This window comes from Megalops cyprinoides, chromosome 10 (assembly GCF_013368585.1).
Source record: "Megalops cyprinoides isolate fMegCyp1 chromosome 10, fMegCyp1.pri, whole genome shotgun sequence".
Lineage (NCBI taxonomy): Eukaryota > Metazoa > Chordata > Actinopteri > Elopiformes > Megalopidae > Megalops > Megalops cyprinoides.
This window is the reverse complement of record NC_050592.1, coordinates 3,432,881-3,445,525: the sequence shown is the minus strand read 5'-3', so window position 1 is coordinate 3,445,525 and position 12,645 is coordinate 3,432,881. Positions and strand designations below refer to the sequence as shown.

The window sequence follows — 12,645 nt, the reverse complement described above, 5'->3', positions numbered from 1 at the left end:
GCTGGACTTGAGCCAAGCGTTACATCATCTCGTTTCTCAACACACACACACACACACACACACACACACACACACACACACGCAGACACACGCAGACACACGCAGACACACACACACACGCGCGCGCACACACGCACATCGTGATACAGAGCATAAAATAACAAACAGAAGAAGTATGCTGCACAACCCTTTCACTCCGCCGAATGTTTTTTTTTTAATAAGAAGCGCACTTCAGAGAGGAGCCTGCCGCGCTGCCCACAGTCTGCAGTCCGCCTGAGGTTTCCGGCCTCAGCCGAGGGAAGTGCAGCGGCGTCACCACCGCTCCACCTGGAACCCTCACAGTGAGAGGAAACCAGGGACAGCTCCGCTCTGCACAGCTGAGGACACCGCACCGAACCCCAGCACAACCGTTTCCATTATTCAGTATCGCCACAGTAAAAGTAAGGAGATGCAGCCACCGGATTGTGAGGTCAAGCCCCTCATGTTACGGAAGGACACACACCCTTCACAGGGCACCTGTGTAGCGGTCGCTCCTGTCCCCTCCCCGCGTCGGGGCGCGGCCCCTACATGTGCCTCTTGGGGTCGATCTTCTCCAGGTGCACGAGCGGTTTGAGCTGCTCGGCGAAGCTGCGCATGTCCTCGGAGACGGTGTCCTGGCCGGCGGGGGCGAGCACGCTCAGCTCCACCAGGTAGGACAGCGACAGCGGCTCCGTGTTCTCCGTGTTTCCCGGCACTAGGATGCGGAAGAGCTTGCTCACCACCACCTTCAGCGCCCCCTTGCGGAAGATGTGGCCCTTGGCCACGAACTCGTGGTCCATGCGGAAGCCCATCTCGTTGAGGAAGTCGGGCAGGCTGTGGGAGGCCGCCACGTCCACGCAGTTGCGCACCAGCGCGTGCCGGCTCTTGTCGCCCACCTCGGGCTGGCCCAGGTAGCGCAGGTGCCAGGGGGCGGTGGGGTGGGCCAGGGAGCGGCGCGCCCGCAGCAGGAACGGGTTGCCCTGCTGGCCCTTCAGCAGGTACACCGTCTCGTAGTCGGCGAAGCTCTCGGGCTCCATGCTGTCACACAGGCCGCGCAGCCTGTGGAGGAGGCTGTCCAGGGCCTGGTCCAGAACGCTGCCTGGAGAGCGGAAGCACAGCAGGGAGTTACTGAACGCTGCAACCGCACTGCGGGCCCACTGCACCCTGTCCCCCTGCCTGCATTCATTACATTACCGTCATTTAACAGACGCTCTTATCCAGAGCAACCTACATACTTTACAATCTTTTCCTGTTATCAGTTTATACAGCTGGATATTTACTGAGGCAATTCTGGGTTTAGTAGCTTGCCCAAGGGTACAACAACAGTGCTCCAGTGGGGAAACGAACCGGCAACCTTTCGGTCACGAGCTCTGCTCCTTACCACTACGCTACACTGCCACCTGAGTTTTAATACTCACATCTTTCCTTTTCTTGTGCATTACTTTAGATTTGAAATCTTTCATTGCAGCGCTTCAATCTGAAGCACTGCAATGCAGCTCTGGTTATTACAGCACAATGTGACAGACTGACAAGCTCACATGTGGTCTGCCATTTTCTGCATGCACAGTCGTTCATGTGGCCCCGTTACCTGCACTGACGTACCTTTGCATCCGACAAGTGCAGACATGTAGATGTGAGGGATAACTACAGAACGGCAGCCGCCTGCCATAGTCCTAATTACACAACATGTGTACAACGGCCAAAGTGCACTAAGCTGAGAGGAGAGGGTCACCGACACAGCAGGTACAGCAGAGAGGTGGAACTCATTTCACTGGAGCTTACCAGAACCTTTCCTGGACTAGAGACTGTACTGAAACTGCACTATACTGAACTGAAAGACTGAATGAAAACTGAATCCCAGCCACAGCCAGAAAGCGAAATGATGACTTGGACAAGGCTTTAATGGGTGTTACTGTCACATGCAGCGGATCCGAGGATACTGTGATCTGCGTTCTTCTCCATTCCTGCTCAATAACACGCCCTCTGATGATGATGCACACCGACAAATCAAAGAGCTCCTTTTGAAAGAACCTGGAATGCATCGTTGTCAAGGTAACAACAGCGTTGAATTTCTGACAAATCGTCAATCTGGCAGCAGCAGGTCCGCCATATCACGCCACTTTATCATCTCACCCTCATTTTTAATGGGAGCGTAATGTGAATTTCAAAATAAGCAAAACAACACCCTTGCCCAGATCTGCCACAGTGACGGATTATGTGGGTCATGTTTTCAGAAGAAAAAATACATAAATAAAGACGCACTGTGAAAAAACTATTAGCTTACCACTGAACACTGCCACCTATTCCCTAATTGATATTATTGCTTGCAGGCCAACTCCCAGCATTATTAGGTGAGAACCTGAGCACTCTTTTTGCTACAAGTAAAATATATAAATAGAAAACAAACCACTGTATCTCAATCAAACAAATCACTCACTGTATCATCTGTATTTTTAATGTAATGCGAGTCAGTGAGGCTAGCTAGTTCCGATTACTTGCTGAAATACTACAGCCTGTGAAAGAAAACCTTTCATCCCTGAGAGCCACCTGTGGGAAGGACAGTGGAAGCGGCAAGCTGGTGAGGACAGAAAACTGAGTTTAGCTTTCTCCCCTTTCCACACAATTCAACCAATGTACTATTTAACGGTAACTTGACTGAAGAGAAGTCTGCTTCTGACACAGCCCTTCAGAGAAAACCTAAATTTATTGTTCTATCCAAAGGTTGATCGTGGTATATGTAGTTCCTTCATTTCTTGCAAATCCAGGTTACAAGTCTGGTGCTAATTTACTAAACAACAATAGACAAAAAGGTTTCAAGTTATTCTGTGACAAATTTTGATTTATTTTTCCTCTCCAAATGCACTTATAATGCCAGGAATGGCAGTATCAGGTCTGCTCCATGTACTACATGTCATTACAGAATTCTCACACGTATCTGGAACTCCACAGCGTGTATGTGCAAGAAAATATTAAATCTGACCCTGATGAAGGCTGCTAGTTGCACAAAAAAAATGCTTCTTTAAATCACTTCATGAGGCAACCTGAGGCATATTCAGCCTTTTCTTTGAGATATACCTCACAGGCACTTACAGCAAACTATTTTCAGTAGAATTCTAACGAAAAGAAAAAAAAAAAACATCATACTTATGGCACAAGTCTGTGTTCAGTCAGACTAGCAGAGACGGCTAAGGCAGGGGTGTATCGTACGTTAACGCATCTTGCACCCCGCCTCCAACCTTCTCCGGACACACCCGTGGACCCCAGACCCAGTTTATTTGACCACATGGATCAGTGCAGTAGAGAGCAATGGTAGAATACACACACTGCAGGCCCCAGAGGCTCCGGTGCAGGGAAACCCACCTTGCAGGAGATACTCCATCATATTGATGGTTCCTCCTGTAACAGGCATCACAGTGACTGGAGGAGCCTCCATCCTGCTTCTGAGGAAGCACACAAAGAAAAGGAGCCATCAAAACATCTCTGCATTAATATGCGTTAATGTCAAGTAAAAAGCATAACTGTGTGTTGCTTTGATGCGTTTGTATTCGCTGTCAGTGTTTTAACCATCGTCACAAAGAAAGAGGTTTACTTGACTGAAAATTTAATCATACACGAATACACACGTCAGTGCACTAGAATGTTATGAACAGTATTAATATTGGTCAATGTCATTAGTACGACCGGAAACATGCAACTACATGGAATTACAAATGACAATGTTTTAATGCTAATGTTGTTGATATTGCTTTGTTATGTATTGCTATTATCGATCAAAAATGTCCTGTAAATCCAGTCGTTTCTTGTTCTTTGGTTTGAGAAAAACAAGAATTTAAGACTTTCTTTTCGCTTTGTTTCGTGAATAATTTGATAAAACATCAGCTATACACAACCACTTTGTCTCTGTAATACGTAGGATCTCTCTGACATGTCATCTATAGCATCCTACGAATAGGTATGCACATATGTGAGCGACTTAAACTGAGTAAATCTTAGCTCATCTCATCTACGATTCTTTCATTCCCGACTAACAATTACCTAGCTAACAATAATGATGGCAGCACATGGATGTCAAGTGGATGTTTTGAGCAAGCTAGTTTGCTAGCACACTAGATTGAACGAATACAGAATTTATATACAGTTCAAATGCGTACAACCATTTCCTTAACGTTAATACCTTTGTTGGCTAACTAGCAAACTCAGTCTTTTCAAAAGTAACAACTAGCTAGCTAACGGTAGTTAGCTCACAGGCAGTAGCGAGTTGGTGCAAGCTTCAGTCAAGAAACTATCAGACTGATGCAACTTACACCACGGTTATCATTTAATAGAGATCAGAAAAACACCCACCTTTATGCTAAAGGAACGTCTACTTGTCTCCGCTGTTCCGGACACCCCAAAAGTGAGGCAGGCGCTTTCAGTGCAGTCTCTTCCGGCCACTTCAAAAACTCCAGGCCGTGGATCCGAGGGCCGCTCCCCGGCAAGTTAAACGGCAGCTGGTCAAAGGCTTTTTTAAGTTGACCACTTTAAAACACAGCCAGTTCAATGGTGCCCGATTTATTATTATGCTTTTACAGGGGAACAGTTAAACTTGAAATAAGAAAGACGTGTCCGGTAAGTAGGCTAGCTATCCGGCTACATCCACAGTTGGAGCGTTTCCTTCCCAGAGTGCTTCTTGCTCGGCTGCGCTTCTCCGGTCAAATTCGCCGCTTCTTCACTGCGCATGCGGGCGCGCAGTTTGCAAGCATGGAGGTTTTTAAGTGATTAATTGGGGGAACAGAAATCCGTATCGATGGAACGAATGTTGATTAAAAGCAAGACAAAAGCACAACTGACAACAAGTACAAAATAAAAACAATTCTACATAAAGTTATACGTATACAAGAAAATAAGGTAATATCTAAGTAAATTATATTTTGTCAAATATTTGATCCTCTCATGCATCGTCTCCGGATCAGACGGTACAACACGAATGTTTCCTCTTCTCTGATGACGTGCTCTTGTGGTGGTTTTCGTATGCCTGAGGTGCAGTAAATAACCTCGGTTTGTTCTTTCCCGGGCTGAGAAATAAGAAGTAATAATGATGATGATGATGATAAGAAGAAGAAGAAAAAAAAAAAAAATCATCATCCTCATAATCATCATCACAGAATTTATGTTATATAGACCAAAATGTATTGCTCTTGTGTAAAATAAATTGTGTCACAAACAACAGAACAATCTGCAGCCCCAGTGACATAAGGAAATATATTGAGCAAAGGAGTTAAACAAAGCTTTAAAAAAAAAATCAAGCACGAGGAGTCTGAATGTGACATACCTCTGGCTGTGTGCCTCTTGTGCAGATAGAACACAGGATGTGACCAGATGGTCCATCCGCTGAAACGAACATAGTGAGAATATTAAACACACACAGATTAGGATGTGCTGTGATGTATAAAAGGTAATTGTGCAATTAATTTGGAACGAACAGTCCACCTCTCTTACCTGCACATATTCTGCGTCTGCAGAGAAATATGAAACAGAGAAGAGCCAACAAGCAGATTCCGGCTGCTAATGACCCAAACACTGCCAGCGTCAGACGGCTCCTTTCTGCCTGCTTTTGCCCACTTTCTGAAAGAAGGAAGAAGCAAAGTAACATGGAACCAGTGACAGGAAAAAACACATGGAGAATTAAATACAAACAATAATTGAGTAAGTCAAACAGATGATTGAACACACTTGTAATGATTCTAAAACTATGATACAGGACTTGTTCTGGTATTCAGCTAATTCAGTCTGATTGACCTGTTACTCATAGCCACCACCTTGTATTTCCCTGTTTGCACTCACTTGTGTCCCAGTCTAGCGTGCCGTTTATGACACCCTCTCCTCTCGCGCTGGCGTTGCAGGCTAATGTCCTCCCGTGCTCACTGGGAATGTCGAACACCGAGAAAGTCACTGTGTCATTTTCCACCGTGACAGGTGGAGCTTTGGTGCCGTCACTGTGGGTCCAAGGCAGGCTGGCCCCCTCTCCATCCCCGTCACACAGCAAAGAGCAGCTCAGAGGAGAACCAGGTCCGTCACTGGAGCTGTCTGCCGTGGCTGTAATGGGGATATCATAGCAGTTCTCTAATAACAGGTTTTATTGATGCCATGGTACCATCTGACAATACAATGCTGTTATGAATGCTGAATATTGCATTAATATCTACTCTACATAATTTTAAAATATATTGTTAATGTTTAGAGTTGTCTCCACATATATGACAAACATATATGGCTAATTAGACATTAATTAGTTGCATATGTCATGTGATTCTCTTTTGAATCTCAAGAATTTTTCCTGCAGACAATTCCTATACTGTCTAGCAGCTTCCAAAACATGTACATCTTTTTGTCTGATGGGTGTATGATAATATTACTCCTGTTTTTAACTGGGTGCTTTACCACTGATGTGCTACCTGATAAAATATACAGACTTAGTTAAAAAGAAATGGTTAATGAGTGTCCTACTCCATTGCTCTGTGTAGTTCCCCATCTGCATGTGGCAAAATGTGTTGTGGAAATAATATATAATGCATACAGTTCAGTTATGAAATTGTTATGTGAACATACACATTATTATCATCCTTCCTACTGACTAAATTATAGAATTTCCATTCCTCCATTTCCAATAGCTCTCAAACAATCTCTGTGTTTCAATGCATCAGCTGGATCAAATCTTTTAATGAAATTCTGTGCTGTAAAAGTGATCACTGGTGCCTCAAAACTCTAATTTGACACATGGTATATTGAATTTGCTGTTGTTAATCCTCCCAGATGCTGAATCTATTGCCATGTTGAGCAAAACCTTCAGATTCCAGTCCTCTTACAAGGGATCTTTAAAACTTAAAATATGGAGCTGCTGAGCACAGAAAAAACTTATGTTTTTCCATTGGAACACTGCAAATTTATATGCCTCCAGCAACACAATCCTGTAACTCTTCCAGATTTCTTAAAGTTTTTTATTGTTACAAATTACCTGTCAGCACACACAGGCTGATGGACAGCAGTCTCTGCCTTTGGCCGTAACTCCTCTCCCTCCAGCAGCTGTAGTTCCCTGCATCCGTCCTCAGGATGTCCCGTAGGAGAATAGAGGCGTTGGGAAGCAGTACGAGTCGCCCTTGGGCTCTCCCTGTCCCAGGAGCAGAGTGGTCCCCCAGGGTAGTGGGGGTCACGTCACCAAACGCCTGATATGTCCATGTTGCTGCTGCTACCCTGCTCCTCTGTCCCTCAGATATGCCCGTGCAAGCCTGTGTAAACACGCCACCTGCAGCTGCGTATATCCGCTTTGTGATGGGCGAATACGAATCTGAAATACAGTACAACGTAGTAAAGTGCGGAATTATTACCTCTACATGCAACATTTATTGAAGATGGCGCGATAAGTAGTTTCACACGTACAGACGTCTTCAAATTACAGTATCTTAATGGTGACAACGCACACTTACCTTGCATTAGTGAAACGGACGTGTTGAATCCACCGGTGCATTTTTTATCGCTACAAATTTCACACGAGTAGACTCCTTGGTCCTCTTCTTGGAAATTGGTAATGACCAACGAGAGGTCTGATTGAATTTTCTTTCCGGTCCATGTACGTTTGTCGTGATAAGTCATTCTCGTTCTGGCATCATAAGAGACCACAGAGTGTCCGACAGAGCTGTCCTTGCTGTAGTACCACCGACAGAGCTCTCGATGGTTTTCACGGTCCGCGCACTTAATTACGACTCTGTCCCCAAGTCGCGCACTCAGGCGTTTTCCTTTTGAAAATTCATGTGGGAAAGGTAATGTTAATAAATACCTCAGTGAATGCATGAGTTAGCCTACCTAAATGAACTGATCCATTATGAAATATTATCATTCTTGCGATTCCATAACATACATCTTTTTATTTAATCAACGTCAAAGAAATGTCGCTCGTCTCTTTCTGTATTATTAACGCGGCTATTGTACCCCAACGGTAGTACCTTAACGCTTTAAGAGTAGCTTTATTCCTTTATGCAGCTTGTCTACTATATGCTATACTGTATGTGATTTTCAGTTCCCTGCAACCGTTAAATAACTGGTCGCAGCTTTGTATCATTTGTATCCTAGTTGAAGTCCTTAATGCAACATCAGATTGTGTTACAATTTGGGGAATATTGTCAAGAGTAAGAGGCAGAATGGGTGATAACCGTTTTCTCCTGCCTTTAGTATGGTTAAGAAAAAGACGTTGGTCGTGTCATATAAAAGTTGCACACATTCTGCCATTGCCGCACACAAGCTTAATACAACAAACTTGTCAGGTTTGTCTTAATTATATATGTCCATTTGACGAAAAGGCCAAAAATTCCTACTCGGCAGCAAAGCCAGCAAACTTGAAATGCGTTTGAACCAAAAGGCCTAAATGGTAATTTACGTTAAATATTTATAATGAAGTAAGCGAAGATTTGGGCCGCATATTTGCTTACAAAGCTATTTCTCATAAAATACGCGTGGATTTCAGATTTGCATTTCGGAAACCTGTGCCTAATCGTGAAAAAACTACGAAAATTTGTTAGAGGGTTGATTAAAGTCGTTAATTTAATCTTATTTCCAATTTTACCACGTATTCTTTACTCGAAACTTTCAGTCCACAAAACAAGCGACATACCTTTCTCATCGTCCTGTCACTTGTCTTGTGATAATCATATTTGAGAAGATATATCTCTCCACTTTACGTACTCTAGGACTGTAACAGCAAAATATATTAACCGATATTTTTTAACTTCTCGGTAATATTGGAAATTGTGCGTAAATAATTTGGATATTGAATATGTACTGCGATAGTTGCTTAATGCAAAACAAGCTACCATAGTTTTTGTATTGGTATTTGTTAAAAGGATATGAGCCTACCGTTTGTTGAATGTGATCTGGTCCCAACCGCAAATGATAGCATCGCAACAGCAAAGACAGCGTGAATCATTGTCCAACCGTACCGCATCTGAAAAACAAGAGGTGTGCACAAACCGAGCTAAATTAACGCGTTCAGATTAAGATCTCGTATTATATTTCAGTTGACTGAATTCTGAGAAGTAAAAGCGAATTTGCACTCACAGTCACAGAAAAAACAAGGTGACCAATAGAACACAAAATATGCACACAAGGTGATGTATGTTTTTTCAGATCAAGATTCCGTATTATATTTCAGTCTATTAAATGATGAGCGGTGAAAATGAATTGCCCTCACATCTACGTGATTTAAAATGTATCGCCAATGAACGTCAGCCAGAGATCACACATATACACATACAGTGTTTATTGAGTCTCAAGCCACATAAGACAACTCACTGCAAAACACGCGCCTCCACACAGACAGACAGACAGAGAGAGAGAGAGAGAGAGAGAGGTGGGTGGGGGGTGGTCTGTAAAGCTTCAGCTCCGGGGTGATCTATAACGTGTGGTTTGTCACTATCTCGCGGTGTGTTCCCCTTACTGGTAGCCTACTTGCATTCATTTTGGGTTGTAACGCCGTGGTCATTTTCGCAGTGGGCGAGAGGCAAGGCGGTCTGTGGTAAGTTTTGTGTTCGTGTGGGAGTGTGAATACGGCTGTAAAAGGCAAGTCTACTGTGTTGGAAAGTTTTATTTTCCAATCGCCTTTGGCCACATGCAACGTGTGCGTGCAAGCCTAAAACAAACAGCAATATGTTTACCTCACAGCCTGAACTTCGGTAAGGTTATCTGTCTGGTTATCTATCTAGAAATGCATCATTAGCAAACCTTTGTCCTTAAGGTTTTCCAAAAAAATTGCCGAGGGCTTTTTGGAATAGGTTTTTGAATGTGCATATTTCAGAAAGAAAAATGACAATGTGAGTTATAATGGCGACAAACCATGTGACACAACAACTACTGGTTACTTTAGGACCTGTAAGGGTTATTACTATGTGCAGTTTTGTGAAGAGCTTCACATTTTGTACAGCTCTGTGAAAAGCTTGTGTGATACATAACACATGCACAAAGATGACCTGCCATTGCAATGCCATAACACTGATTCTGGTAAGAGATGTTGTACCATTTATGGTCATATTGAATGGTTCATCTTTTTCCTCCCAGTTCCATTTCAAATTATGTACAGAATTCAGATGTACTGTTGCAGCAGTATGTGGTTCCAGATAGTCAGCAATGAGTGCATCAGTGCAGCCTAATGGTGGGAGTTATGATCATGATGTTGAAATGTATTCAACATGAAATTACACATGACTTATTGAATCAGTAGTTTAAGGCATGTCCCAGCTTCTCTTCAACATAATAATTCCTATCAGTGCCGTTGAGTTTAACATTGACTGCCTTCGACATAACACCCTTTATACATTAATTAAAATCTGTGAGATTTATTGAACTAATATTATAGAAAAAAAAAAATGTAGATGCATTAAATTTTTTACATGAATTTTACATATACATTTTACATTCAGCCACTTTAGAGGTCCGACCTTTAAAAACAAATTTAATAGAAAAAAGCACATCAAAAGCAGACCTTTTTAGTGATACTTAAATGAACTATTTGCTGCTTTGGTATAGCAGAACAAAATATATCAAAATACCTATACAAACTCTGCACACTTTGTAATTTAGAATGACCTACAGAATGACACATATGCATATAACAAGCTTTGACAGTTTCAATGCTTCCTTCCCAGAATACTTGTCTGAATGTTGTATGCTGGTCAAATTCTACGCTCATTCACTGTGCATACTATTGCACCACACTGAAAACAATTCAGCTAAACAAAGTCTTTAAATCTGTACAAATCTGAACGCCCGTCAGCATAAATGACCAAACTGAACAAAATCAAAATATGGGCATGTTACTACAAATATAAAACAAATACAAATACATTTAAAACTTTAGGAAGTGAAATTAAATAATATCCAAATAAAAAGATTTTGTCATATGTTTGATCCACTGGTGGATTGTCTCAGGATCTGACTATACACGCATGGTTCCTCTTTTCTAATGACATTTTCTTCTATTTCAGGTGTCCTTATGTCCAAGGTGCAATAAATAATTTGTTGTCCTTCACCAGGCTGAAAAATAAGTCATCATCCTATCATTACTACAGAAAATGTATCAGCACCAAACGTGTATCCCTAGTTTAAATCATTAGTAATTGGGACAAACAAGAATATATAAACATGAAAGGATGTAAACTTTATTAAAATATAATGTGAAGTTAGAGGAATAACAGACACAGAACATTCTGTAGCCTCAGAGACATGAGGAAATATGTAAGAAATAGTGAAAATCCAAGCATATTTAGCCCTTTAAGATAAACAAATCATTTATGGCACTAGGTAGGTCGAGGAGTCTGAATGTGACATACCTCTGCCTGCCTGCCTCTTCCACACGCAGAACACAGGCTGTTATCCAGGGGTTCACCATCTGAAGAAAACACTGGGAGAATATTATGTGGGCACACATATTACAATACCATGTAATGTAGAAAAGATAAATATGCACCTCATTTCTCAGGAATTAAGCAGGGGTTATGTTTTAGAATGCACAGCAAATATGAGGATGGAAAGACAAATACACAATGAGCTGCTTATATTCATATATCTACTGCTTATGCACAAACAATACACCTCTCTTACCTGCACATATTCTGCGTCTGCAGAGAAATATGAAACAGAGAAGAGCCAACAAGCAGATTCCGGCTGCTAATGACCCAAACACTGCCAGCGTCAGACGGCTCCTTTCTGCCTGCTTTTGCCCACTTTCTGAAAGAAGGAAGAAGCAAAGTAACATGGAACCAGTGACAGGAAAAAACACACGGAGAATTAAATACAAACAATAATTAAGGGTAAATCAAACAGACCATTAAACACATTGAGATCATTCTACAATTTAATCGATACAGAATTTGTTATGGTACTCAGCTAATTCACTGAGGGCTGATTCTCTGAGAAGGTGTGTTACGTAGAACCATCTCCTGTTCAGTTCTGATTCTGATTCAACAAATTTAAAAGTCCTTACTGATCCCAGCTGCTACCCTTGTGTATTTCACCTTTTTGCACTCACTTGCATCCCAGTCTAGCGTGCCGTTTATGACACCCTCTCCTCTCGCGCTGGCGTTGCAGGCTAATGTCCTCCCGTGCTCACTGGGAATGTCGAACACCGAGAAAGTCACTGTGTCATTTTCCACCGTGACAGGTGGAGCTTTGGTGCCGTCACTGTGGGTCCAAGGCAGGCTGGCCCCCTCTCCATCCCCGTCACACAGCAAAGAGCAGCTCAGAGGAGAACCAGGTCCGTCACTGGAGCTGTCCGCCGTGGCTGTAATGGAGATGACATCATAGCGGTTCTGTAATAACAGGTTTTATCATGTCCACAGTACATAATTTTAAAATATAATATTAGCTCCACACAAACTAACATAGTGCACTGCTGAGATGTGTGTGTGTGTGTGTACATTCATGTCTGATTTGTTATTTGCTAATACTGATACTGTTTTTTTAGCCTCATCCCTGAGGCGTTGCTGGCTATTCTGTTTCCAGGACCTTGTTGTTACAGCTCTTACAGTGCGTACTACACTTGTCTCATCACAGCTTTGTAAGCTTCTGTAGACAATAGCATCTACAGGATGGAAAAATAATAAC

The 12,645-nt window shown here is 42.5% G+C and overlaps 1 protein-coding gene across 1 annotated transcript; it reads right to left on the bottom strand.

Annotated features, from left to right (window-relative positions):
- Window positions 1–251: 251 nt before the first annotated feature.
- med18 (mediator of RNA polymerase II transcription, subunit 18 homolog (yeast)) lies at window positions 252–4,871 on the bottom strand. Its single transcript, XM_036539611.1, has 3 exons — window positions 4,363–4,871; window positions 3,379–3,458; window positions 252–1,117 (listed from the first exon to the last, which is right to left on the bottom strand). Exons 2-3 carry the CDS (start codon window positions 3,449–3,451, stop codon window positions 564–566), a joined length of 627 nt encoding a protein of 208 aa, XP_036395504.1. The 5' UTR covers window positions 3,452–3,458; window positions 4,363–4,871; the 3' UTR covers window positions 252–563.
- Window positions 4,872–12,645: the final 7,774 nt, after the last annotated feature.

Excerpts from the sequence above, each read along its gene's own strand:
- med18 (XM_036539611.1), bottom strand. The coding sequence starts at position 3,451 with ATGGAGGCTCCTCCAGTCACTGTGATGCCTGTTACAGGAGGAACCATC. Across the intron at positions 1,118-3,378 it reads GATGGAGTATCTCCTGCAAG|GCAGCGTTCTGGACCAGGCC; the intron begins GTGGGTTTCCCT and ends TCCGCTCTCCAG.